The sequence below is a fragment of the Colletotrichum aenigma genome (genome assembly GCF_013390185.1).
Source record: "Colletotrichum aenigma strain Cg56 chromosome Unknown KSG_Cg56_contig08, whole genome shotgun sequence".
Lineage (NCBI taxonomy): Eukaryota > Fungi > Ascomycota > Sordariomycetes > Glomerellales > Glomerellaceae > Colletotrichum > Colletotrichum aenigma.
This window is the reverse complement of record NW_023500914.1, coordinates 3,516,579-3,544,562: the sequence shown is the minus strand read 5'-3', so window position 1 is coordinate 3,544,562 and position 27,984 is coordinate 3,516,579. Positions and strand designations below refer to the sequence as shown.

Here is a 27,984-nt window from a genome sequence, read left to right as displayed (position 1 = left end):
ACACACAAGATGGGTATTATGGCATGAACGCAAGGAGAAACACAGACCAACCCCAAGCCGGGAAAAGGCGAATCCAGTCTGTCTAACGGCGGTATCCATCTCCTCGACCTCCGCGAGGCCACCAAATCTCCTTGTACCGCAAATCAACCCACAACGATCCCAAAGTCAAGCCGGAGGAAGTGAATACAAAGAAAGGAAACGAAGACAGGCCGCCGTTTAGGCAGCGGTGGGCTTAGCCTCCTCCTTGCCAGCCTCCTTGGCCTCAGCATCGTCCTTGATGCTGAGGTCGGCGACATTGGGGACCTCGGAGCCCTCTGCCTTGGGAGCCTCCTCCTTGGGAGCTTCCGCCTTGACAGGCTCAGAGGCCGCGGGGGCAGCCTCGGCGGCCTTCTCCGGCTGAGGAGCGGCAGGGGCAGCGGGGGCAGGAGTCTCAGCAGCCTTGGTCTCGGTGGCGGGGGCAACAGGAGCTGCGGCATCAGCAAGCTTCACGGTCTGGCCGGTGGTCTTGATGCTCTCGCCGCTGCCGCCGTAGTCCTTGGGGAGAGACTGCTTCAGAGCAGGGAGCTCGTTGCCCAACTCAGATCCGTAGCCAAGAGGGTGGAACTTGGCAACAGTCTTGGGCGCAAGGAACACCTTCATGGCCTTGAAGACCCAACCCATCAGGGCAGGAATGTTGACGAAGTACTTGTGGTTGAGCAGCTCCGGGTAAGCCATGGCAAAGATCTTGATGGTCTGGGAAGAGGCATTCTTGACGGCGGGGTCCATGCGCAAGAAGCTAACGTTGAGGTAGTCGTGGACCTGGATCATCTGGTAGGGGTCCTCGCCACCCTCGGGAATGGGGGTCTGGACCTTGTCCAAGCCCAGCTTGCGAACACTGAGCTCCATGAGAGCAGCACGCCACTTGATGAATCTACAAAATCGGTGAGCTAAGATGTTTTCTCGGCGAGATCAGAATCTTATATGATGGGACCAATACTCACTCATCAACGTTGCCAAAGGTAGCCTGCTTGTCCTTGACAGCGCCGTAGATGTTCCAAGTGATGATGATCTCCTTGCCCTCGGTGTCCTTGTGGGTGGTCACATAACCGAGCTCATCGAACTTCTTCTTGTCGAAAGAAACATCGTCGAGAAGCTTGCCGGGGTTAGTATCGCGGCGCCACTCAAGAGCCTTCTGCAGCTGGTCAGCGGCTTTGGCGACATCATCGTCGTTGGCGCGCAAGAACTTCTGGAGGACAACAGTGGTCGGGACGTGAGTGTTGTCAGAGAGCTGGACACCCCACATCTCCTTGTGCTTAGCGGCCTCGAGAATGCCGGGAAGCTTCTCAAACAATGAGGCAAGAGAAGTCTTCTTTTCCTCAGCAGGCTTCTCAGCAGCAGCAGCAGCGGGCTTCTCCTCCTTCTTCTCCTCTGGCTTCGTCTCGGTAGCCTGGGAGGCCGGAGCAGGAGCAGCGTCCTCAGTCTTCTGCTGCTGGGCCTCAGGGGCAGCGGCGACTGCGGGAGCGGTGGGAGCCGCAGCAGCAACATCGGCAGCAGGAGCAGAAGCACCGGCAGCAGCAGCAACAGGAGCGTCAGCAGCCGCTGCGGGAGCAGCAGCAGGAGCCGCCGCGGCAGCAGGCGTGTCGTTTGCAGGTTGAGCAGACATGGCGACAGAAAAATCCGTGAGAATGTGATCTGTATAGTGTGTGCGCGTGTGTAAACCGAGTGACAACTCCTGGCTGTATTTTTGTACAAGGACGGAAAGAAATTAAAATTAAAAATAAAAAAGGTTTACCGCCCCTCTTCCTGCAAGTCGCGTTAAGCTGCCTGAGGTGTGTGCCGTGTGCTGAGTGAGTGCGCGTTGGGGTGTCTTTTTTTTTTTCTCCCTCTTCCTTTGGGGAAAAAAAAAAGGGTTTGGGTAATAACAGGGCGGCGGAGGCAGGAGGTGCGGAATAGCTTGGGTAAGTACTATTAATGAAGGAAACGCACGGAAAGTGGCAGCAACAAACAAACCACACCACCACCACGATCATCACGTCGGCATGGGACCTTGCTACCGTAAGGCAAGGTACCTTACCTACTCTGTCTCTGCTCTTGATCCCATTCTACATGACTTCCCAGGCTACAGTTGATACGACAGCACCCGTAGCAGCATGAGCAGCCCGCAACAAAAGAAGTGACAGGTATGGGTGGCATAGGCAGGTACACTGTCTGCCCGGTCTGTTACTTCACATCCATTGCTCCTTCACCTCAGATACCTGCCTTCCTTACTTCGTACCTTATCGAACCGCCGAGTGCCCCGTGCGTTGCTTCCGGGGAACTCGAGGGTGCCAATCCACCTTGATCCAATCAGTGCTTCCATCTGTCCAATCCCAAACTGCTCCTGCTCAAGCTTGCACCGTGCAGCTCGGGAGAGTGGAGTGGGGATGGACCCCCTTTTCCTGAGAGTGATTCGCGCCTTCTGTTTCGACGGTGCTTGCTTTGGGGCCTCTGTCCTTACCTAGCACTCTAGTCCGGACATCTGCTTCCTTGTTCGCTGACAAGCCGACTTCTGCTGCTCGTCTCTCTGTGCTTTTGCTCTAACTTGTGTTTACCGTTGCTCATCAACAGCCGCCTTGCCTTAGACTTATCCGTATAGGCCACGCTCCGCGGCGCGCCCCCATTATGGCTTAATTTTACCTAGACTCTAATACTAGCCTTCTACCCTACTTACTACTAATTTTTAGTACTATTATGTACATCCTATTAATCTAACTTTATTATTACTACTACTAACTAATTTTAAAGTTATTACTATATTATTATAAAAATATATTAAGTTTAAAAAAAAAAGAACTTAAAATATATACTTCTAGCATTAGTATTATTACTACTAATTTTATCCTTTTTAACTTCTCTACTATTAATAAAAATAGTAGTAATAATAATATTATCACTATTATTATTAATTTTAATCCTATTTATATTCATACTATTAATTATAATAACTATAGAAATATACTTTACTATAACTTTATTTTTAATAAAAGATATTTCTTAGGAGAAGTAGCTAAAAATACTTTATTTATTATTAGTTTTATTAATAACTTCTAAATATAAGTTATGTATATTAAATGGTATAGTAATAAGTATAAGATTATCTTTTAGTATATTTATATACCTTATTATAATTGTGTTTAAATTAATAAATAGTAAAAGATTATTTATATATTAAAATAGCAAAAAATCTCTTTTTATACTTTTACTTACTTATAATAAGTAGTTATTTAGTATAACTCTATTAATAATAACTATTTTACATATATAATAGAAAAATAACTTCATTAAATTAAATACTATAACTATTATTACTATAAATTCTTTAGTACTACTTCTTATTATAAGTTATATAAACCTCTTTTTAAAGTAGCTACTTCTCAAATTATATATCTTTAGAACTATAGTATTAAACCTAGGCCGCTGGCCTTATATTATGAAATTTGACTGGTATTGACTGCGAAAGCTAGACTGGTCCCCTCGCCCTCTGCTAACGACCTTCAGGTTACATGACTGTAGACTTAGACATCTTCTTCGCCTCCACGCTCCTCCAACTTCAAACATCATCATAAGCCTCAACTGTCTTCCTCTAGCCGCCTCTATCTCTATCAGTCTCCTTTATCTCCTACGCTATATTCGATCCACGCCCGTCTTCCGTTAAAGTCTCCTCTGCTGTTCAGACGTCTACGCCTAGATAATATCTTCCGCCCTGCCGCGTAGTCTCAATAGCCCTGCCGCCGTTAGCTATACTCTTAACATATTCGCCCTTTCTAACTTACTAACTAATTAGGCTGCTTTAGTTATCTCGAGGAAGCCTGTGAAGTAATTATAAGTATTAAGATCGTTATTAATAACTTTAACTATATCTATATTAATCTTAAGGCTATATAACTCTAATATATCGCTCTCGTTAGCTATCTTAAGTAAGTACTTCTAAGCGAATTTAAGGAGAGTTTTCTTCTTAGTAAAGAGAAAGTCGCTATATTTAGAGTTCTTAATTTTATTAACGTTAGTTTTATAGATTAAGTTATCTAGTATAGCTTTATTTAGCTCATATAGAGTTATAAGAAATAAGAAAAATAAGAAAGTTATTACAGTTACTATATATATAGGAGGATATAAGGAATAAGTTTAAGGCTTTATTTAAATAGTTAAGTTTTTTTACTATAACTATAAGAACTTTTTAGACTACATAAAAAGTTATATTATTAAGTTTATACCCTTAAGTATAGATTTAAGCTATTATTAACCTCTCATTATATTATAGATAATATCTTTATAATATTATAAATAACGCTTTTATTAGTATCTTTTACTGCTTTACTGCCTACTTACTTACCTTTTTCTACTAGGGATAAGTTAAGCTAAATATTAATAACTAGTTATACTGAGATTTATTTGTTTACTTTATTAAGATTAAGTATAAGTCAAAGTGCTACTATTAAGTTTTAGTACTGTGAAAAAAAGTATAGAGTGAACTGCGATACCTACTTATATAGGTTGACCAGACTGCTAATATAGTATTTAACCTATTTAAACATTTATATTATTATATATTAAAAGCTTTAAATTTAATATTATTAGCTATTATGATATAATAAATATTTTAGCGCGTTATTACTATATAAAACTTATTAGCTATATATTAATTAAATAGCTTTTTAACTAACTATAAAACTCCTCTTAATATTAATATTACTATAAATAGAACTTTAAAAACCATATTACTACTCTTTTTATAGCGCTATATAGAGTAATTATTTACTTTAAATACTGCTTTAATATCGTATTAATAGATTTAAAATATAAAACTAACTACTTTAATATACTACTTTTTAATATTTATAGTACTATTAATAATAGTAATACTTTCTAAATAGCTTTTTATTTCCTATTTAGTAAAAAAACGTATAATAATAAATAAGTAGTTAATACTTTGAGTAACTTATTTAAAGACTATAATATTAAATATTTATAAGTTATTTATATTAATTATACATTTACTTCAATTAAAACGCTTAATACTAGCCTTACTTTTTATAATATATTATACCTCTTTTACTACTAATATATTAATATAATATTCTTATAAAAATAAAGTATTACTTCTTTTATACTATAAAGAATATTAATAATATATTTATATATTACTTACAGTTTACTTAATTTATTAAAAACTAAAACAACTTATTATACTTTAATATACTAAATATATATAACTAATAAAAGGCTACTTTTAAGAATACTAACTACTTCAATATTATAGTTAACTATACTCTCTCTATATAGATTATCTTTAATTTAAAAAGCTAGTAGTATATTAAACTAATTAGATTACTTATTTTAGCTATATTATAATATTAATTATCAAGTTATTTTATACGTCTCTTAAGCGTTAGATTTATAGCTATATTAATAACCTTAAAAATATCTTTAAAAAGCTAGCTATATTTTAGTGTAAATAAAATAAAACTTTATACTACTATAATAATATATATAGCCTCTAGCTATTTACTATGATTTTTACCTACTTAGAGCAATAAACCTCTTAACTCTATGCCTCTTAATAATATATATAGCCTTTAGTTATATAATTATAATCTCTAACTACCTCTCTTAACCTCAGCTATACTTATATATATATATTAGTTAATAACCTCATAATCTTTAACTTTACTTTAGTAATAACATAGTTTATAATTACTTAATTACTAACTACTAAACTATTAACCTATTCTCTCTGTTATATATTACTTATACTATTATTAAATATTATTTCTATTACTATTTTATTATCTATTATAGTAGCTTCTTTAGAAGTAAGTTATTACTATTATTATAGTTTTCTTATTTAATTAGGTTAGCTAACGCCTTTATAGTAGCTATAGTATTATTAGTAATACTCTCTCTATTTAGTATAAAATATACTTATTAATTTTTAAGCCTTACTAAGCTTAAACTTAAGCTACCTCTGCTTTATTATTATAGAAAGCTTATATAAAGAAGGGCTACTCCTTAAGATAACTAGAAAAATATATAGCCTCTATATAGAGGTATATAAAGCTATTATCTGTTACTTTAATTATAATATAAAGAGGGTTTCCTCTAAAAGCATTTATAAAAGTTCTAGTTATAGCTACTTTAATAATATATTGCTGTTAACATATAACATTCTTTTATAATAATAATAATAATATAAGAATAATAATAACGCTAAACTTACTTTAATACTCTATATAAAATAAACTAATAAAGTTTAAGGTATAAACCCTTATATAAAAATACTTGATTTATTATAACTTATAACTATGACATTGATTATGTAATACGTACAGTTACGTAAGCACCTTATGTAATTAGCAGTTTAGCAGGTTACGTTTTAGGTTATCTTTCCCCTCACTTTTCCCTACTAGAGGATGCAACCTGCGAACAACAACAACCAGACTCATCACAATACATCTGTTCCCTTATTCTTATCTATACAATTAAATGCTCATAAATGCTCAGAATTATTACCTTTTATCATAACATTACCACATCTATAACCTTATACTATATAGGCGCATATACCACGCCCCTGAATGCGCTTATACCTGTGTTAACCATTAATATAGGTTTAAAAGTAAAGAAAAAGAAAAAGGATAAGTATAAGGCTTTATATATAGTAGTAAAGCTTTTTATACTTCTAGCTATAAGACCTTCTTATAATAACCTCTTTAGTTAAAAAGTTATCTCTATTTAGTAGTATTTATAATACCTTATTAAAAGGTTTAATAAAGCTATTATTAGCTAAGCTATAAAAGCCTTAATAACCTCTTTAGCTTTAATATAATTAGCTCTACTATATATAGTACTACTAGCTTTATGCTATATAGCTAATATTATTATTATTCTACTAGTCTATTTAGCTAGAGCGTACATTTAACTTTATATAAAAGTTTACTTACTAACAGGAATATACAAGGTTTCTATACTATTTTTCTTAATTAGTAGAAAGTATAAGTTAAAATGCTTATATAGTATTTCTAGAATTATGCCTATATATAAGATGAATTTTACTATAGTCTTTTTATAGGGGGGCTGCGTTATAACTATAAACTTAATAATAATGTATACTAAAATATAGCGCTAAATAACTTTAATAAATTAGTTAATAAAATTAGATATTATATTGGCTATAAAGTACTTGAAAATCTAAGTAATAAGCTAGTTAAGCTACTTATTATAAATAAAACTAGCTTTATTTAACTTCTAAAATATAGTTATAAGCTCTATTTATAAATAAAATATATAGCTTGTTCTACTATTATATCCTCTAGTATTATAAATAATACTTATATTAATAAATACTATTTTAAAAAGTTTATTCTTATTAGTTCTAGCTATAAAAGCCTCTTAAGTTTATAATTATTGCTATTAGCTTACTTTTACTTAACTCTCTATAAGTTAAGGCTAAAAGCTATCTTTATATCATTAAAAAAACTAATAATATATTTACTAAATTTAATATCTCTTATTTTAAGTTTAAAGCTACTATTAAAGTTACTAAAGCTTTATTACTACTATTAATAGCGTTAACTATACTTAATAAAATAATAATCCCTTAAAAAAGTTTTAAAGTTATTAAATATAATAATATATATAAAGTTAATATTAAGTATTATTATTATTAAATTAAGCTACTACTATTCTTAAATATATTAATAATATTAAAATAATTAATCTAACTAGTAATATACTATTAAGCTTATTATAATACCTATTTATACTAACTAAGTACATGTTATAAATTAAGAGTAAATCTATATAGTTAGATATATTATAAAATATATATAACTTATTACTATGTAAATATAATATTATATTCACTTTAAATTGAGAAGTATGTCAGACTATCTTATTAATAAAATAGAAACTAATTAAATAGAAAAAATAGAAAAAAAAACTAAACTATAAGGAGTTAAGTAATATTAAAACTAATTAAGCTATTAATTAATATATTATATTTACTTATAGTTATTTAAAATTATGCTTTTTAGAAGAAAGGTTATATTTAACTACTTATATAACTTTTAATCTACTATCTTTAGACCTCATTTTAATTAAGTAAAACTAATTAGCTATAAAAGAACCTCTAAATATATTAGTTAAAGCTCTTATAAGGTAGAGGAAAAAACCTTTAAATATATTAGCTAAAGCTTCTATAAAGTAGGAGAAAGAACTTCTAGATCTATTAGCTTATATTATAAGGCTCAAGGCCTTATTAGCTAGCTAGAGCTTTATAGGGGCTCTATGTATATAATAAGGCTAGCTTAGCTAGCTTAACTAGCTGAGCTAGCCTAAAAAGCTTAATTTATTTCATTAGCTAATTAGTTTAATTAATAGTTAATAGTTAATAGTTAATAGTTAATAGTTAATAGTTAATAGTTAATAGTTAATAGTTAATAGTTAATAGTTAATAGTTAATAGTTAATAGTTAATAGTTAATAGTTAATAGTTAATAGTTAATAGTTAATAGTTAATAGTTAATAGTTAATAGTTAATAGTTAATAGTTAATAGTTAATAGTTAATAGTTAATAGTTAATAGTTAATAGTTAATAGTTAATAGTTAATAGTTAATAGTTAATAGTTAATAGTTAATAGTTAATAGTTAATAGTTAATAGTAAATAATTATATTAAAAGTTTAATAATTTAGTAATTAAAAAGAGTTAAGAATAAATATAGAATAATTAAGTATTAAAACTTCATAGTTAATAACTAATAGTTTATATTTAATATTCAATATTTAATATTTAATAACTAATAACTGATACTTAATACTTAATATAAAATGACTAATAAATAGAAGTTTATAAATATTAAAAAACGCTTAATAGCTCATAACTAATAAATAATATTTATTACTTAAAGCTTAATAAAGAATAATAAAGAGAATAAGTCTAGTAAATAGTAATTATTAACTAATATATAGTTATATGTATATATAATTATTTAAAGCTAATAATTCATACTTATTAACTAATAATTATTAACTAATATCTAATAATTAGTAATTAATACTAAAAAAGTAACACATTATAACTAATATATAATTTCTAAAAGCTAGAGTAATAAACTTAATAGTTATTCTTTCATAGTTTATAACTAATAATTAAAAACTAAGAACTAAAAACTAATATTTAATAAACAATGAATAATATGAATAAGTTATTAATATAATATATCTTAATATAAAATATAATATAAAGTCTTCTCTATATAGATTTAATTATAAATTTTATAATTTTCTAAAAGTATATAATATTATAAGTATTAGATTTTTATATAACCTTAAGTATATATTTAATATATTTAGTCTAAATAATATTATCACTTATAATATAATAAATTAACTAGCCTAATTAGCTTTTAATATAATAGTTAAAGTAGTATTTAATAGTTATTATTACTTCTAATTAATATAATTAAATTAACTTAATTAAATTCTTAATAGTTAAAAAAATATTATTTTTCTTTCTTCTAAAAGGATTTAGTAGCAGGAGAGAAACGCCGCTCCTTGGTATAATATAATAGTATTTTAATTAAAATTGAAAAAAAACTAGCTATTAAGCTTTAAGTTATTTAAATTTAAAGAGTTTTTAAACTATTTAATAACTTAGTAAAACCTTAGTTAATCCTCTAGCTAATCTAAGCTAATTAGAAGCCTCTATTTTAACCGCCTAGTTAGCGTTTCGCTAGTCGTTAGAGATATACGCCTCACTAGCCACAATAGGGGCGCGCCGCGGAGCGTGGCCCATTCGTATTCTGCGCCTGAGGTGGGTAACTGGGCTAATGGAACAACGATATACCTACCTTACCTTAGTTAAGGTACTGGACATACGTACCACGTTGCCTGGCTAGTCATTGATCGATGTTACCCCGGAAGTCTGTGTTGGCTGTTCGGCATAATCAATCGTCTGGGCAATTATGTACGGCTTCCACAAGATTTCCTTTGCTCTCGGTGCACTGAACTGATCAAACCGAACATCGGAGAAATACCGGCAACTTGCCTTACTTCTTCCTCAACTCATCAAACTCACCCCGTCGCCATTTACCAAGTTCCCAACACCCTTCCATTGCCAATATTCCATCCGCCCCGCCCTCCGTAATGAGCCATGCCGGAGCCCATCCGGCCCATCACACTTTGTTGTTGTACTGCTTCCACTGTCCTGTCGTCGCCAACCTGCAGCCAGCCTGCATGGAATATTTCAGGGGCTCCTGCTTCCTTGTGACGGTCCATCGTCGTCTTAGTGGCCCCAGACCGCAAACGAGCCCCGCCTCTGGCCCGTGCCCCTTCAATTCCCGCTCGCCAGGGCAGCCCGTCAAACAACGCCTGGGCACGCACGCTACACGTCCAAAAACCACCGTGGCGGGCCGGTAGAACGCCCTGTTAGGGGAACCTATGGAACCCTCCAAATTCCATTCCCACTGAGCGTCGCCCTATCACGTCCCTTTCTGGCCCTGTCCTGTCCGGCCCTGCACTCTCAACCTGCAGCTGCCGGCCGATGCCGTCCTGATGCCGCGCTGGTTCCTGCAGCCAGAGCATGTCCACGGGTACCTCCCCCCCTCCACGTCCCCCACCCCGGTGGCCCGTAGCCGCATCTGACTGGGCCGCTAGGCGTGCCACCAACACTGCGCGACTACGGCACTCCACTCGCCAACTTCAACCTCACCATTACCACCACCAATACTGCCCACCTCTCGCTCTGCCACCCACGCCGTCGCGACGCCACTTAAACTTACGGGCTAGATGCCGTGGCACTCTCGTTTCAAACAAAGGAACTCAAGGGGCAACCGAACTAAAGGACGCAAGAAACTACCGTAGGATTCTCATTGAGCGGGTATAGAGATCAGCCTGTCTCGAACCCCCAAGTCTACCTCAAAAAAAGTCAATCCGAAGCAATCCCCCGCCTGTGATGAAAGGAAACCCAGAAAACACCCATTGTTCCTGTGAGCTTCAGCCTGAGACAAACCAAATTCAGCCCGTAATTCTTTGGCAACCTTCTGCCCTATCCTTGACTCGTCCAAAGCGCAAAAAAAGACGAACGGGCCCAAGAAAACGACCTGTATGGATGCAAACTGCAGCGAAAAGAAAAGCTGACCCGACGTATGTGTATGTATACGAGAGTCAAAAACGCAAAATTGCAAGTACCAAGAGCAGAAAGTGCAACGCGTCAAGCTTCTTCCAGTCAGAAAGCAGCGGCCCCCCTAATCAAGTTTCGCCGTTGTCGCTGGGTTATCTTCTCGATGAACGCGTACTCCTTCAGTGGGCAGCAATGCCAGGCAGCGCCGAACGGTGGTGGACGTCAGCAGTGATCAAAGCACGACGAATGATCGACTCCATCGTCTGATACTCATGAGAGGCCAGCTGAGCCAGAGTCATAGTGTCAAAGACCGGGCCCACGGGGTGGTTCAGCTCGCGCCAGAAGTAGCCAAAGTAGCCATCCGTGGCGTCGCCGACAGCGCGGGTCTGGCACTTCTCCTGGAACGGCTGCGACTCTAGGAATCGATTGGTCTCGTCGCGAATGACAGAAATGTACCACTGGAGACACAAGCGGTTAGCTCTGGACCCTCAAGTTTCACGAAATCTTATCCAGCTCGGGGTGGGGGAAGCTTACCTCGATCACGTCCAGGGGAACGCCGTTCTTGGGTACAAGCACATAGAGGTGGCGCCAGCTCTCGGCAAAACGCGGCTGTCCGAAAGATCTCTGCTCCATCTCCTCCATGTCAACCAGGTAGGCGACGTCGTCCTTCTGGGTGGCCGAGAAGCCCTCACAGCGCATCGCTGCAGCAACCACGCGCTTCAGGAGACGCTGGGTCAAATTGACCTCGTCACGGTGATCCCGGATGCTACTGACCAGGATGCGAAGCAGGTCGCATGTGGCCTTGTGCATGGCATGGCGCTGCTGCACAGTAATGTGCGTCTTCATGTGCCAAGGGAACTTGGTCAAGGTGCTAATAAGGCACTCGAAAGGACGCTGAGGGCACTCCTTGGAGAAGGGGGACTGACACGGTGTGTTAGTGTACCGTTTAGGCAATTAGGATGGGACAGACTTACGCGGTGAGGCACCTCGACGTGCTTGACGAGCATGGTCATCTCCTCGTTCGAGACAAAACCCTTGAAGTTCTCCCAAGGCTCCTGAGCGTTGTCCGGAAGCACCTGAGGGTTGCATCCGTTCCAGAAGACACCGCGAGAGGAAGGGAACAGGTCCTTCATGAGAGCAGACTGGCTCGAGAGCTCAATCTCGACGGGGCGCTGACCGATGCGAGTAACTCTGCCGCGACTGAGGTTCTGCTGATGCTTTTCAACGGCCTTGGTGGCATCCTCCAGAGTGTGGAACTCGACGTAAGCATCAGTGGTCTTGCCAGTGACACGCTCCATGATGATGTGAACGGGCTCCTCAGTATCGTTGAGGATGCGGGAGTTGCGGCCGAGAACAGCAATGATCTCGGAACGGTTGGTCACAAAGGGAATCTATAGCTGATCAGTATCCGTGGCATAAGATGTTACAGTAAGTCTTGAGGCCAACGTACGTTACCAATCTTGACAACACCTCGAACCACAGAGTTGCCCGGGCGATTGGCTGGCTCGATGAACGGGAAGTTGACATGGTTCAGAGCTGTCTCGACGGAGGGGAGACCTGTGGGTGTACCCGTCAAACGGTTGAGCTGAGGAGACCGCTGGCTGCGAATGTAATTGGTAGGAGGCGCCTCGGGAGGGGCCAGGTAGGGCGTCACGACAGTCTGAGGCGCGACATTTCGCGGCGGATAACCCACTTGGTATGGAACCAATTCGCCCTGGCTAGTGTAGGACTGAGTCGATCCCTGCGGCGTCGTGACGTTGCCATTGTCGAGGATATGCTGAAGAGGCACATTCTGAACATTGTGGACCTGAGCATTCTGAGTGTGGCCTCCGTTGTTGACAGAAGGCTGGGGGCTGGGTCCCATGGTTCTGGCTGACTGGTCATCATGAGGGAGGTTGTCAAAGTTGAGAGTCTCGCCAGTAGGGGTGCCAAAGGAGGCCTGGCCATTCATGAACATCTGCGTAGCGTTGTATTGAGAGCCAAAAAGAGGCATCTGAACAGGGCCGCCTTGGCTGGCTTGGGCAGCGAAGGGATCGTGAGAGTCGGCAGGGGTCGTGGGGTTACCGTCCGCACTCTTCAAAGTGAACTTGGGCGGCATGCCAAGATGAGCAAAGTTGTCGGTCACACGGGGAGCAAAGTTGCGCGGCTCGGTCATCAAGCCAAGGTTGGACGTTGTGGGGGTATCATTGCCAACTGGGCTAGAGACAACCGTGTCGAGAGTAGCTCGGTTACCTCCATGAGAGAGATGAACACCCAGAGCATTGTTCTGGCGGGTGGGGGTGTGGTAAAGGAGATTGCCCATTGAAGCGCTGCCGCTGAGGTGTCCACCAGTGGCTACACTGCTGGTAGAGACAGGATCGTTCTGCTGGGGAGCAGCCCAGTGGCCGGGGGCGAACTGCAAGCCGGACATGATCTGGCTGTTGTTGTACACAGCTGGAGGCAAGATTGTAGTAGCAGGAGAGGAGACCTGACTGACAATGTCGGGCTTGTCCTGGTCCTCGTCGATCTCGCCATCCTGATAAGTTGCACCCGAGTGAGAGCCGCTCGTCATTCCGTTGAAGGACTGGTTGCGAGAGACTTGGCCGTTGACCTGTTCTGTTTGTAAGTCATGGCGATCTCTGGTCGTGAAGACTGGAGTTGTTACATACCTTCTTGTCGTTGTTGTCGGCCTTGGATCCGTTAGGAAGCCAAGGGGTGGACGCAGGGTTCAGGTCCGACGAGGCCTTGTCTTGGAACTTGTCCGAATGGGCAGTGAATGATATACCATTGAGACGTACACCACCAGACTCATCGACGGCCTCGCACTCCTCAGAGACAGTCTGAGGCAGATCGGTGACCTTGAAGGCCCCCTGGCGGGCCATCTCGCGCATCTGCTTGCGCATCTTCTTCTGATCCACCTTGCCTATGCCGGCAAATTTGGGGACAGCCATGATAAGCGACAGCCAGATAATCTCGGGCGAAAGAATAAGGCTGACAAGTAAGGATGGAGAGGCGGATGAAGAGCAGAGGTCGGCAAGGAGAGGGAGAACAGTAGGTGTTCTGGGTGAGCAAGGTTAGCGACAGGATTGGTGAAGCGAAGAAGGGAAAGGGCAAACAGAGGGGAAGGAAGTTGAGTTGGTAAGAAGTGTCGAAGGGAGGGTCGAAAAATAAAAGACAGAGAGAAAAGATTGCAATGTGGGCAGAAGAAAATTCTCTTGGTGAATGAGAGTGACAGGTGCTCGGTTGCCGAGAGGACGACAGACGAAAGTGAAGAAAAGAGGCAAGAGCAAGACAAACCCAGTGCTCCTTCCTCGGATCTGATTGATACGACAATTTTGCCAGTGCAAAAATAAATTGGAAAAAAAGGTATCCGTGTTAGGATGGATTCTTACATGTGAGGGACGACTTTTGCGAGGCGCAAGTTCAGGGCAAGCACAGAGACGGCGTGATGACGCAACGTCTTCCTTCGCGCGGCCGGCTCAGACAGTTTCCTAGGTATATAATACAACCAGAAACTGTTTTGAGAGCAAGATTGTGAAAGAAGGGTGTGTTTTGGTGGGCTGCGAAGGGGCGTGGTAGGTGTGAATGAGGAAGAAGTACGAGTTTGGGTTCTCGCTGTTTTGGGTCGAGGCAGGAAAACCGAACGTGCCGGGTGAAAACAAAAACAAAAGGCAAGAGACCAAAGAGGAAGGAAGAAGTTTCGAAAGAAAAAGAAGTCACCTACCAATCCAAGTGTGGGAGGTTGTGGTCGGTGGGAAAGGAATGAGCTGATTGTTTTTGGGGGGGTGGGAGCAAGGAGTTGTTGACACTCAGTGACCGCAAGTAGTTTCTTTAGAACGAAGTCAGGAGGGGGTCTGAAACAGGAAGGAGGTGAGAAGGTGAGGAGGGGAGAAAGTGAAAATTGCATGGAAGAGAAAAGTTGCTCGTCAAGGCCACACACATCGTTGCAGACGAACGAGACTGAAAAGGAAGGCGGGGATCAGAAGAGCGAGTCTTACCAGAGTTGCGACCGAAAACCAAATTTTGTGAAGGCCAAAAGAAAGTCCACCGAGAAGGTAGATTTGATCCCGCTGGCGGGCTGGCCAAATCGTGGCCAAACACACTGAGTAGTGGTGGTGAAGGTGATGGTGATGGTGATGACAGAGGTGAAGGTAGGGGTGTGCCAGTTGCGAAAGGACAAAAGCGGTTGTTCCGACAAGGTAGAGAGGAGTGAAAAGAAACGACGGGAGGCGAAGGACCGTGCAGGGCGATAAAGTTGCTGTGAGGTTGGTCTCCTGGTTGCTCGGTAGTGAATGAGGGTTGCTGACTGGGAGGTCCTAAGCGAGGATGAAAACCAGATACCCAGAGGTTCTCCAGAAGACGGAAGGAACGACCACGACGGACTCGTGGCTCACTAGGAATAAGATATCTCACTGTTCCTATCTGTGCTGGCGAATTCATAGTGAATACTGGCACAAATAACTTTGGACCAGGAAGGCAGGTGCAGCCAAACCCGTCCCAAGCTTCTGAATTAACCTGAAGACAGCAGAAGCTCAGGACCATGAAGAATTGGCTTGCGCCGCTACCTCTGACGAGTTCCTGTCGATTCGGTAGAAGGGTGACAAGTCATTGTTCTGTGACCGCGACCTGATCCACGGAGAAGCTTTGCTAATGAGACCGCCTGATTGTTTTTTCCTGTGCTAAAACGACTGCTTTTCCTGTGGCTATGCACCTTAATCTGGTTTGCTATCATTGTCGTTGTTGTTACTATTCTCGTTGTCGTCGCCGTCATCGCCGTCGTCAGTATCATCGGTAACGTCACTTGCGTCGTCGTTGCTATCGCCCATAATACAAGTATTTAAGTACATAGGAAATCTAGCCGCGCACATAGGAAAGGACTAGGCGGTCTTTTGATAATTCCATCAAGCTCGCTTGAATGAAGGTGCATGGAAAATCTCGAGCGCAGCTAGGAATGTGAACCATCGTACATCTCTTGCCAAGTTAGCAACATCCTTGGCAAGATCATTGATTCAAGATGATGCAGAAAGATGCGGACCTCGACTTGACGTTCTCAGCGCACGATGAAGGTTAAAGTTCATGATCATATCTGAGTTTTTGTGTATCAAGTATGTCCCAATCATCATTCCCACACGGCCCCGGATTTGCGGACCGATGTCGAAGTCGGACCCAATGTGGATCCCGGTATTCCGGTTACGCTCGAGCCAACATCTAACTCCAACTCATGATCCTTGCTCGAAACCTCGATCTGGCTAGTATCTTGGGCGAAGTAGGCGGGAAACGTTCACTTGTTTCCCGATACTAACCTCTCAGACTTTGTTACGCTTTGATGGGTAGTTAATCGAACTAAGGTACACGGTCAATGACGTCAAGGCTGAGTGTGAGGAACAAATCAACTTACGGGAGTGAGGAAAGATTCGGCAACAAATCTCGCTCTTGCGTTGAGCTGGGGATTGTTAGCAATGAAGTCCTCCTACGGAGTGGCCCTGAATTTGTCGGTAGCACGTACGAAGAGCTTCATCTCCGAAATCTCCTTATCAACCTCCTCCATAAATTGAATGATGAAGTCGACCAGCTTGTGCTTCAACATCTCCTCGGTATGGAAGTTCGTAATGAGGAAAGAAATATCGTATCCCTGAATAAAACCATCAGCATCCTAAACCTGGAAAAGGGGCTCGTGTGCCACGTGGCATCGAACTGCCGCCGAGACCGGCCAGCAACTGAGGCATCTGGCATACCTTGATGGGCTTCCTCCTGAGAATGAAGAAAGACTCGGCTCTCTGTGTCAAGAACCGGGTGAACTTGTGGACTAGAATGTGCTCGATCTCATCGGCCTGCTTAATCTTGATGGATATCCGCACGGAGTTGATGCTCGGCTCGATCAGAACACGTTCGTTCTCGTTACGGGCGATGGTGAGGGGGGTCAGGAGGACCTCGGGGGAGGTTTGGGCCTCAATCTCGGGGACATTGTGACGTTCGGCGGTTTGGGAAGCGAAGTTGGAGAGCGTGAGGGCGGCCGTCAAACTGCTCCGGACGGCCTGGAGGTAGGGTCGCAAGGATTGAGACTATCAGAGTCACGTTAGCGAATTGAGTCGAAAGACAAAGCCTAATATCACACAGAAGCTCTTACCATGATGGCGAAGCCTGGCCGCGTCCAACCTTTGGTGATATTGAGAGGTTGGAGTTGGATGTTGACCGCGGGGTTCGTGAGGTTGAGCACTGAGGTTGGCACAGCCGGAAGCCTGACGTTTCGTAGTGGGGCGACTAGCACCGCCGCAGAGCTCCATCGACCGTGCTCATGCGCAAGCTGTCACCGCAACATTGCTGAGTCATCCTCAAACTTCTCCACGTGATCTGGGAGCAAGCTCCTTAGTGGCGATCCCCCGCCTGTGCTTGTTTGTTGCATGTCCCCGTTAAGCCAAGACGCATGTCGAGATGGAGGTGTTCAGCCGACGTCACTTTCAGTCAACAAGTGCCTCTGGAGATAATCTGGGCCATGTTGGGTGCCAAGATTCCTAGATTCACTATCAATGAACTGGAACAGCATCAGAGCCCGCATGCATTGGATTTTGCTGCAACGAACAGGAGCATCTCTCGCCTTCCGAAGACGTTCGAAGATGGTCGAATGCAGGTGATAAGAGGCGATAAAGGGTGCAACAAGGGGATATCCCAATAAACGAATCGGCAGCTGAAACGGGCCCTGCAGGTACACCGCTTCCCCGCCTACGTACCCCCCGGTGCCTTGTACTACGTCTTTCTGCCACCAGCTGCCCGTACTGACGCAAACCTCTGGTGCCTTCAACAAACTTCTGCTGTACCTGCACGTCTTGCAGTTGGGTTCTGTTCTAGATACCGCACACATACTTTCCTTTCCATTCCGCAAAAAGTTCAGCCAGCATTGCAACAATGGCGTCAATACCAGGTGAGAACGTTTAGGAGCAATCGGCAGCTTCAATGCTTACTAACTGGGGGGTAGTTACCGTTAGCCACCAAGGCACCAAGTACCAAGTCGAGGTCGACACTTCGTCCAACGGCGAGACCTTCAAGTATCAGCTCTACAGCCTGACCGGCGTCGAGCCCGAGCGACAGAAGATCCTGGTGAAGGGCAAGCAGGTCAAGGATGATGACGACATGGCCAAGTTCGGCCTCAAGGCGGGCGCGACCCTCATGATGATGGGAAAGCCCTCCGGAGAGAACGCCGATCTCGCCCGACCCAAGGAAGCGGTCAAGTTCGTCGAGGACATGACCGAAGCCGAAGCTGCTCAACAGGAGGGTGCTACGCCCGCTGGTCTCACCAACTTGGGCAACACCTGCTACCTCAACTCGACCCTCCAGACCCTCCGATCGATTCCCGAACTCCAGACAGCATTGACCACACACAAGTCGGGTAGCGGCGGTGGCAGCAGCAGCTTTGGCATGGGATCGACCGACCTGGCTACCCAGCTGACGGACCTTTACAAGAACATGTCGGAGACCCAGGGCAGCATTCCCCCGCTCACCTTCCTGAGCACTCTGCGCATGGTCTACCCCCAATTCGCCGAAAAGTCCAAGACAGGAAATGGATATGCTCAGCAGGATGCCGAGGAGGCCTGGTCTCAGATTCTCATTCAGCTGAAGCAGAAGCTTGCCGAGTCCGAAGGCTCCTCCTTCATCGACAGATACATGGCTGGAGAGTTGCAGTCTACACTCGAGGCTGATGAGCAAGCCGCCAGAGACGGCGGCGAGGAGCCCATCAAGTCCAGCGAGACCTTCCTCAAGCTCAACTGCCATATCGATCAAACAATCAACCACTTGCGTGATGGTATTCTGGCCGCTTTGTCGGAGAAGCTGGAGAAGAAGTCGTCCGTGTTGGACAGAGACACCACCTACACCAAGAAGTCGCAGATTTCTCGCCTGCCAAAGTACCTTACTGTTCATTTTGTTCGCTTCTTCTGGAAACGCGAGGTTCAGAAGAAGGCCAAGATCATGCGCAAGGTCACTTTCCCCCACGAGCTCGACGTCGTCGAATTCTGTACCGATGAGCTGAAGAAGGCGCTCATCCCCGTCCGCGACAAGGTTCGCGAGATCCGAAAGGATGAGGAGGATATCGAGCGTGCCCGCAAGAGGCGCAAAATCAACCCCAACGACCGGGGCGACATTGCGGGAGCGTCCGGAGCTCCCAGCAAGGAGGAGAAGACGGCTTTGGCGAAGGCGAACGAGAAGAAGGCCGAGCGCGCTGGAAAGATGGTTGCCACGACTTCTGATGGCGATGTTGAGATGGAGGAGACATTCAAGACCGACGCCGAAGTCGAGGCCGAGAAGGACGCCGCCCTCCTCGCTGCCAAGAAGGAGCTCTATGCACTTGTCAACCAGGATCTGGCCAAGGACGAAGGCTCCAACCAGTCTGGAATCTACGAGCTGCGCGGTGTCGTCACCCACCAGGGTGCCAGCGCCGACAGCGGTCACTACACTGCATACGTCAAGAAGACTGCCTCCATCGACCCCAAGACCGGCGCGAAGGGTGAGGAGGACGGCAAGTGGTGGTGGTTCAACGATGACAAGGTTTCGGAGGTTACGTCAGACAAGATCGATGCTCTGGCGGGTGGTGGCGAGTCCCACTCTGCTTTGATTCTTCTCTACAGAGCTATCCCGCTGCCCACCGTCGAGGAGAAGTCGGAGTAGATTTTGCAGCCGGAAAAGCTGTTGAGAGCATCGGCCTTGGCGTTTACGAGCGGAACGAGCTTATGGGTGGCATACAAAACGACACAATGACACAAGAACATGAAACTAGGGAATAGATAGAAAGGTCGGTGAATGTAATGGCCAGAGTTCATTACTCTACTCGCTATCGCTTTTGGTGATGCTCCCATCTCTGTAATACATTTACAATTACATTGCCGCCCATTTGTCGGGGTGGTCTCCGTTGCGTGATTACATGTGCATGCAGGTTTGCTGCTGCTGTATATCTGAGCAGTAGATTCAGCAAGATACCGGGCGTCGCGGTTCTTTGCTACTAAATCTTTCTCGCTCGCCTCTCTTCCATTTGGCCCTGTTAAGTAGTGTGGGGCGTGTTCAGGTTTGCTCAAGGCCCAAAGACACCCTCAAGACCATCGCATAGCAACTTGGGTCGAGTGCCGAGTAACGTCCCAACTCGATCAGCTCTCTGGTTTCTTCGCTTCTCTCTCTCGTATCCTCTCCTCCAAGGCCGTCGACTTTCTCTCCCAGTTTCGACGCTCAGAAAGAAGGCGGACTCGCTGGCCCTCCAGGAGCGCAATTTGCTCGTCATATGGCGACCCATGGAACTTCTGTCGTTCCTGCGAGGAATCAGTATACAGGCAGCATGAGCCAGGTGTATTTTACCCACCTCTGTCCATTCTTCCTGAGTCTTGAGCCCAGCGCCGTATGTGGCGCCCGTGAAGATGATGGCTGCGCAGCCGGCAGCGGTTAGGCCGGCGCGGAACTTTGTGAATCCGCTCATTGCGACGGTGTCTGGTTTTTTCCCTCCCTTCTTACTACGAGCAGGAGTTCACCAGTACTCCCTCCAAACCTCTCTTGACTGCCTGCTCTTCTTGTCGCTGGCGTAGTCGGATCGGTGATTTGAGGCCGTCAATTCGTCCAACACCGGCGCGAAGATGTTCCAGCGTGACCGCGTGGAGGACGTGGAAGAAGACGAGGCGACGGATGAGTCTGTCGCCGTCGAGTCGAGGGAATTGGTTCGCGAATGGCCTCGTAACCTGCCAAGCGGCGAATAGTGCGAGTACCTGCGTCGCAGGGCTGGGGGGATCGTCGAGGGGCCGACGGAATCGCACTCGGACGACTCGGCGGTGGATGGCGTCGATGGCTCTGAAGGCCAAGCTTCGAGCTCGAGGGAAGTTGTTGGCGAGATCGCCTCAGGGGCTTCCTCTGTCGAACAATGGAGAGCGTGGACTGCTGCAGAGGCGACGCCGTGTGAGCAGCGGCCGGGAGCGGGAACACCGGTGCCCCGCTGAAGACCAAGACTTTGTCGCTGTGATTCCGGCAGCCCCAGCGTCCTTAGTAATCGACCTGCTGCGGCGGCGGCGGGCGTGACGTCGGCCATGACTGATTGCAAAGGGCAAGGCGCTCGGTAAATGGAGAAGAGCAGGTAAAAAGAGAGTTATTCAATATATATCCCGTGCCTTTTACCTTTTCAAACAACAGAGAGAGACAGAGGAAGTGTTGAAAAAAAGTTTTGCGTTTCTTCGCTTGCAACACCCAAAGCGACCGGCCGAGCGGGAGAGATAAGGACCAAACTGCCTTTTTGGTTGTCCTTCGGTAGCATTTCAGCGGGCTTATTCATTGCCCACTCATCTCTGGTGCGTTGAAACAAACTTCGTGAGAGCTCTTTCTGGCCCCCCTCCACCACCACCCCTTGGCCTTCCCTCGTCCGCAACTCTTTTGTCTCTTCCTCCACCCTTCATCCTTTCTTTGCGTCTTCCTGCCTGACAATCGCGACTTGCTTCCCCCCTGCTCGCCCTGTTCAGCACCATGCGCCGCTAGACAACGGCGGGATTCTTCCCATCCATCCTCTTATCGGTGGCTTACCCGGATGTGTTGTGTTGTCTGATCTGCCTGCATGGGGGGATTGAGCAGACAAGTGTGCGGCCCCCCTGTCTGTCGCAACCCCGGCTGAAACGCATCCATCTCATGGCACCGCAACGGAGGAATCTCTCTTCTGGCACTTGTCCAGCTCTCTTCCCCCGGTCTTCCTGGCCCGCATGAAGCCAGACGTCTGTCACAGAGCCAGGTGACTACCGCTGATGGGACGCAACTTGTGGCAAGTGCACGCGAAAGGAGTTGCGGACCATGTCTCGTTCTCGCGGCCAGAAAAAGAGGTCAGGATACAGGGGTGGAGGATCCGCGGAAGACGTGGGAAAGAAGGCTTGTCTTTTTTTTCTTTGGCCTGCACGTCAAGTCGAATCGAGAGGACGACAAGAGTTCGATTCAAACACCGCCTCCCCCGCAGTTGCAGTTGATGGTGGGCTCGTTGGCTTGGATGATATCGCGGGACGCGGGATGATGGGCTGGGACCGTCGATTTCATCAGCCAAAGTTGGCGCTCGCATGTCCGATTGCCGAACTCTACTGGGCTCCATGTTAAAGCACCGGTTCAACCCTCTTTCCAGAGATCCCGCTCTTCTGTGCGGAGCTGGGCTGAAGATGGGCGGAACCGCGGGAAGGCGGGACGGCTGGAAAGCCAAACCGCCGAGGGGCACGTCACTCGACACCTACCTCTGCCTCTCCCGCGCGTCGTCTCAACTTCTCCGGCCCTATTCCCCTACTGCCCGATATTTCTTCCTCATGCGCGGACGTCACAGAACTGCCTACATCTTGCCGCAGAACGCCACGCAGACTAACTCGATATCCTTGTCTCCCCTCCACCAGCCCGACGAGAGGAGCGCCGTAGAGCATTGCATTGACTTCCTCCACACCATCCAACCGTCGGCCCCCCGTCACGCCGCCACCCACGGCTTCCTCCCATCTCATCCGAGGTTGCATCCGCTGTCAAAGCCCCGTTAGTGTGCAAGAGAAAAGAGGCTCTGCCGCACCGCACCGCCGCAATGTCGACCCCGCGCGCCTTCGTCATCCGCCACGGCGAGACGGAGTGGTCCCTCAACGGCCGCCATACCGGCTCCACCGACATTCCCCTGACGGCCAACGGCGAGAAGCGTGTACGGGCCACCGGCCGGGCTCTTGTGGGAAGTGACCGTCTTATCGTGCCGAAGAAGATATCACACATGTACGTCTGCCTTCTTCCTTCCTTCATTCTACTGCAACCACCACATTACCCTACGCATACTTTGTTGAAATCCTCGACTTCATCTGTGTTGCCTTTGCCCTGAAGAACACTAAATCCATCACCAGCTACGTTTCTCCGCGCCAGCGTGCCCAGCGCACATTTGAGCTCCTGAACTTCGGCCTCACCGACGAGCTCCCCTGGAAGAAGCATGGCCAAGTAGAGGGCGACGGACCCAAGTGCGACGCCTGTGTCGAGGTCACCGAGGACATTCGCGAGTGGGACTACGGCGACTACGAGGGCATCACGTCCCCCGAGATCCGTCGCATCCGCAAGGAGCAGGGCCTGTCCGAGAACTGGGACATCTGGCGCGATGGCTGCCCGGGTGGCGAGTGAGTACTTTCCGCTTGTCCCAATCCTCGGAGGATCAGCCCCTTGCCATGCTTCCTGCTGAAGAACCCACCTTACGTGGGATATTCGAGGGAAGGAAGTGGAAGGAGACCATGTGAAATGAGTACCGCAGCTGACCGCGTGCACCACATAGGAGCCCCCAAGATGTCACGGAACGTCTGGACCGACTGATCAAGGACATCCGTGACAGATGGCACCGCCCCGTCATCGGCGACAAGGAGGCGCAGAAGGGAGACGTCCTGATCGTCGCCCACGGTCACATCCTCCGCGCTTTTGCCATGCGTTGGGCCGGCAAGACACTTCAAGACGGCCCGGCCTTTCTGCTTGAGGCCGGCGGTGTCGGCACCTTGAGGTGAGTATCATCACACAATCTCGCGGGCAGCAGCAATTCACTTCTCTGGCAGAGACACTAACACATATGCTGCAGCTACGAACACCACAGCATCGAGGAGCCGGCTATCCTGCTCGGAGGTGCCTTCGCCGTCGATATCATTGAGAAGGAACAAGCGCAGCAGCAGTAGAGTCTTATGTTGGGCAGGCCAGCGTATCAATTCACCCACTTCCTTCTTGTTCGTCGAGTGATCGATTCGTACCAGACATTAAACGCCTTTATCTTTTTCTAAACTTTGGTTCCACGAGCCAGGAACACGCGTCTCTTCATCCCCTCTTTCGGTGCATTATGTCCGTGACCATGGCCATGATCATGCCCGTCACCGTGGTCGTGGCCGTGACCTTCACCATGCCCATGCCCATGCCCACCAAACACAACGCCGCTCCCAAGCTCCTCCATGGCAAAGTCCTTCCCGGCCCCGGCCTGCTCAAAGATGGCACGCATCCTCTCCTTCGAGAACCCGTGGTGCATGACGGTGTGCGCGGCCGGCAGACCGTGGTGCATCTTCTCGTGCGGCAGGAAATCGAGAATGATAAAGACGCCGCCGGGCCGGAGCCGTTCGACCAGCTTCTTTGCGGAGTACTCCGGGTCCGCAAAGTGGTGGAAACCCAGCCCGACGCCGGCGACATCGAAATCACGGAACCCGGCGCCGGCGAAGGCGGCCGGGTCCGGGTCGGCGGAATCCGTGAGGTTCCCTACATACGCGCGCATTTCGTCGGTGCTCAGGCCCTATGCCGGAAGAGGTTTCGGGGTCAGCTGAAAGGCCACATCTGTTTTTGCAACGTAATCACGAAGTTTGTCCGGTCACAGGTTATTTCGTGCATTCCCGCCCTGCTCCTGGGATGTGATGAGATGACATTGGGCGCGGGGGAAGGGTGGCCCGGACGAGGAAGGGGGAAATGCAGTAAGTACAAGGAGAGAGGGATGGAGGCAGGGAGGGAAGGGGAGGGGTGGTTCGATGAGCCGCCGTCGGTCCCGTCGGGTGTGTGTGCGCGCGACGGCGGCGTGTGAGAGTGTCAAAGTGGTCACAGCACCGCCGTCCGCGTCCACGTCATGGGGGTCAGCAGGGCTGAGATGAGACCAAGGTGAGATCGAGAGACCGGACCAGACTGTCGTCTGTGCTTGGAGTTACCAGAGCAGAGATTCAAGGCGGCGCACGCGAATAGATTCTGTGTGTCATGTCTCCCAGCAATCACTTACTGCCTGCTCGCTCTCGCTCGCTGCTGCTGCTGCGCCCTTCTCACCATTGCGAAAACAAGAAAGACAGCCACGTTCGGAAGACTCGGGTGTATTTACAACTTGGGTTGCGTCTGTGTGTAAAGGGCAAAGGAGCAAACAACGGAAGAAAGCTCTGGCTCACTTGGTTTTCGGCCCGGGCGTTGTAAGCGGCCACCATGTTCCCCGAGATGTCAATGCCGACGCAATGCGTGGTAAACTGGGCGAGAGCCTGGGCAATACCATGTTTGTCAGTCAAGTGAACCAAGTGATGCCTCGTCCCCCTTCCTCTTGTTGTGTTTGTTGTCGGGGAGACAGGTTGTGACCTTGGGCGAGAGCGTTGTACACAAACGCGCCAGCAAACAGAATTGCCGGCGCGGTGCTGAGACTCGACATAAGTCGAGGCAAGCAAACTTACCCTTGATATCAGGCCGGTGCCACAAGCGTAGTCGAGCAGTCTCACCGGCCTGCTGTCGGTAGCCGGATTTGTTTCGGCGGCGGCGGGCTTCCCGCTGTTCTCGTCGCCTCCATCTTCATCCTCGTCGTCGTCTTCGTCGACCCAGTCCACGCCGATGAAATCTTTGCGCTTGCGAATCTCTCGTTCAAGCTGCCAAATGGTCTTCTCGTACTTGGTGTCGTACTCGGCAGCAAGTTTACTATGGCGACATTACGTCAGTCAGAGAAGGCAGTGTAGGCATGAGAGATATGGTGCCTCTCTTGCCAAACGCCATCGATATATCAAGGGCACGTCGTATCACCATGCAAACCTCCTTCCCGTCGGTTATGGAATGGAAACGCGATGGGTGTATCTGCAGGAACCCGCGAGAGAAACAGTGGGCAAATCAGACGTGATTGGGGGGCCTGAATCGGCGCCGCAAGGACGGGGTTGTGTGGGTAGGTAGGTAGGTGATCTGGAGCAGGGTGCTGCTCTATACGCACTTGAAGTAAGCCTTGTTGGCGGTGGCCGTGTCCGTCATGGTGTGTGGTAGTTTTGCGACTTGCTGTTACTGAGGTAGGCCAGTCACGGTCTTAGGACTTAGGGGTGCGTGTGGACTCGTTGGGTGTTGGTGCTGGACTGGATTTGATTGAATTCTGTCGGTAGATGTTGGTCTATGTTTCCCTTGCAAACTCTTTTGCGGATTGCTTTCTTCTTTCCCCGCCTTTTCGTTGGGGAGATATGGAAAAAAGAAGGAAAATTTCCTGGACTTAGACCTTCGGCAGAAGATAGCGTGCTCTTGCTTGACTCGTCAAATCAAGCGCTGAACTGTGACACGCTCCCGTCTGCTTCCTTTTCCTCCTACAAGGCGACGCAGACTCGACGAAGTTGCTTTTATCGACATCGCGGAGAGTTCTCGGCCACTTCAGCGCGGAATTGGTCCGGACGGGAGACCCCAATTGCTCAGCACTACCGTGCGTACCGTACCGTACCGTACCGTACCGTACCGTACCTAAGGTAGATGCGTGGACCCACTTCAAAGGCCCCGAACTTGGTCCCCGAACACCACACAACAGCGCGCCATGCCATTCACACATTACACACACTCGGTGACTAGGCGCGGGGTCTACTGCGTAGAGTGCAGTGCAGGGTGGGTGGACGACGCCTACTGCCAAAGGCAGCGAGACTCGAAATCACGTGAATGATATTGTCTCAGACAGATCATGCCTTCTCGGACGTACCTGGAGACCTGGGGTATGTCAGAAATGGTTCAAGACGACGACTTCAATCGTTTCCCGGGTCGAAGACGGATATGGGTGTGCTCCCTCCGCAGTCCACCGACTGCGCGCGTAGGATGTAGCCGCTCATGTGCGACCATGCTTTCTTCCTCACTTCTGTAGCATAGTAGGGTTTCTTCTGTGGTGCGTCTGGTTCTTGCGACCGAGGCCGCTCCGGGCGGAATGCGAAGACGCATCCGGGGCCCAAATCAGGTTACAGCTACGGGGCCGGCAAGAAAGGGGCAGGGCCGTCCGAAATACCCACTGCAAGCGTGACAGGTCGGACGACAGGAACTGACACCTCACACGTACGCCATAATACCAACAGCTAAGATATTGTGTGTGTACTCTGTACAGGGAAGGATTATGTGCCCTTCACACGCAGCTGCACGCAGCGAGTCGCACACGGTCATTAAGAGTCGTCGCCATCGCCGTCGCCGAGAGGGATTGGAAAACGAAGACCAGCGTCTGCTTCGTACAGGACGCACTGGCACGCAATGGACGACGCATCCCCATCACGAGGGGGAAGACGATAGACGTGGAGGTGCAAGAGCCGGAGAGACGGGGGCCCAAACGGTGTGACCGTGGCCGGGGCTTACGGGTCGCCGGACTTGACCAAGACAGCTGCCGTGGACAGGTTTGGTGGTAAAAACAAGCGGATCGACGCCGATCCTGCTGCAGGCCGCATCGGTCCGCCGCTTGTGACTGCAGCACCATGCGGGCGGTGACGGGCCCAAGCTGGAGTAGCACAAATATCGTCGCCGCGCCTGACTGGTCCGACCCGTTCCCTGAGTGCAACCTGTCATGCAGGTGGCCCGGAAGGGACGATTAGGCAAGCAGGCCCGTCTGAGGTCCGACTCGGGTGTGAGCGACGTGGTCGGTGGGCGATGCCCGGTTGCCTGGGGGCTGGGCGCGAAGAGAGTGACCAAAGTACCATACATGCCTCGACATGATGCATCATCACCACCACATCAGTCGCCGGCTGCGACAGCACGACAGGGCACCGCAGGACCATTTTTTCTGTAGCCTGCATCTGCTACAGGGTGTCGGCAGCCACGGACACGACCCGGAGGGAGGGGCGACAGCATTTCCTCCATGAACGGTTGGTCGGTAGACAAGCGGGGGAAGGAAGGAAAAAGAACATGTTGGATCATGGACTGGGGTTGGGAATGGGCGGGTGATGAGGAGAAGAAGATGAAGCAAGCAGCTCCCCTCCCCTCACGCAGGCCGTCCGTCCACGTATCCGCGTTGCGCAGCGAATCCGTGTACTCGCAGTGTCCGTACATAGCAAGGCGGTCAGATGACGGCGCGTTCTCAGTCTCTCTCCATTGCTTTCTTTTTGCCGTTTCGATGCCTTGTCGAGGGTTCACCCGCATTCTGTGCTTAGGGCAGAAATCAGGAACCCCGG

General features: G+C 46.9%; 8 protein-coding genes across 8 annotated transcripts; 2 read left to right on the top strand and 6 right to left on the bottom strand.

Moving 5' to 3' along the window:
* Nucleotides 1-216: 216 nt before the first annotated feature.
* sfh5 (Phosphatidylinositol transfer protein sfh5) lies at nt 217-1,642 on the bottom strand (the record flags this gene model as incomplete). Its single annotated transcript, XM_037327660.1, has 2 exons — nt 217-910; nt 981-1,642. 2 exons carry the CDS (start codon nt 1,640-1,642, stop codon nt 217-219), a joined length of 1,356 nt encoding a protein of 451 aa, XP_037174581.1.
* Nucleotides 1,643-11,316: 9,674 nt separating this feature from the next.
* Nucleotides 11,317-14,067, bottom strand: CGCA056_v012415 (uncharacterized protein; the record flags this gene model as incomplete). The annotated part of the gene is made up of 5 exons (XM_037327659.1): nt 11,317-11,595; nt 11,672-12,058; nt 12,112-12,528; nt 12,588-13,727; nt 13,786-14,067. 5 exons carry the CDS (start codon nt 14,065-14,067, stop codon nt 11,317-11,319), a joined length of 2,505 nt encoding a protein of 834 aa, XP_037174582.1.
* Nucleotides 14,068-16,450: 2,383 nt separating this feature from the next.
* Nucleotides 16,451-17,246, bottom strand: Arpc4 (Actin-related protein 2/3 complex subunit 4; the record flags this gene model as incomplete). The annotated part of the gene is made up of 5 exons (XM_037327658.1): nt 16,451-16,459; nt 16,515-16,559; nt 16,623-16,748; nt 16,852-17,178; nt 17,244-17,246. The coding sequence occupies 5 exons, from the start codon at nt 17,244-17,246 to the stop codon at nt 16,451-16,453; spliced, it is 510 nt and encodes a 169-aa protein (XP_037174345.1).
* An 821-nt stretch (nt 17,247-18,067) lies between these two features.
* ubp6 (Ubiquitin carboxyl-terminal hydrolase 6) lies at nt 18,068-19,774 on the top strand (the record flags this gene model as incomplete). Its single annotated transcript, XM_037327657.1, has 1 exon — nt 18,068-19,774. The coding sequence occupies one exon, from the start codon at nt 18,068-18,070 to the stop codon at nt 19,772-19,774; it is 1,707 nt and encodes a 568-aa protein (XP_037174103.1).
* A 473-nt stretch (nt 19,775-20,247) lies between these two features.
* CGCA056_v012412 (uncharacterized protein) lies at nt 20,248-20,570 on the bottom strand (the record flags this gene model as incomplete). The annotated part of the gene is made up of 2 exons (XM_037327656.1): nt 20,248-20,406; nt 20,457-20,570. 2 exons carry the CDS (start codon nt 20,568-20,570, stop codon nt 20,248-20,250), a joined length of 273 nt encoding a protein of 90 aa, XP_037174112.1.
* Nucleotides 20,571-20,618: 48 nt separating this feature from the next.
* CGCA056_v012411 (uncharacterized protein) lies at nt 20,619-21,170 on the bottom strand (the record flags this gene model as incomplete). The annotated part of the gene is made up of 1 exon (XM_037327655.1): nt 20,619-21,170. The coding sequence occupies one exon, from the start codon at nt 21,168-21,170 to the stop codon at nt 20,619-20,621; it is 552 nt and encodes a 183-aa protein (XP_037174569.1).
* A 1,500-nt stretch (nt 21,171-22,670) lies between these two features.
* Nucleotides 22,671-23,778, top strand: SHB17 (Sedoheptulose 1,7-bisphosphatase; the record flags this gene model as incomplete). The annotated part of the gene is made up of 4 exons (XM_037327654.1): nt 22,671-22,849; nt 22,975-23,238; nt 23,391-23,609; nt 23,685-23,778. The coding sequence occupies 4 exons, from the start codon at nt 22,671-22,673 to the stop codon at nt 23,776-23,778; spliced, it is 756 nt and encodes a 251-aa protein (XP_037174570.1).
* A 98-nt stretch (nt 23,779-23,876) lies between these two features.
* Nucleotides 23,877-25,840, bottom strand: CGCA056_v012409 (putative methyltransferase; the record flags this gene model as incomplete). Its single annotated transcript, XM_037327653.1, has 4 exons — nt 23,877-24,377; nt 25,009-25,095; nt 25,282-25,519; nt 25,803-25,840. The coding sequence occupies 4 exons, from the start codon at nt 25,838-25,840 to the stop codon at nt 23,877-23,879; spliced, it is 864 nt and encodes a 287-aa protein (XP_037173787.1).
* Between the last annotated feature and the right edge of the window lie 2,144 nt (nt 25,841-27,984).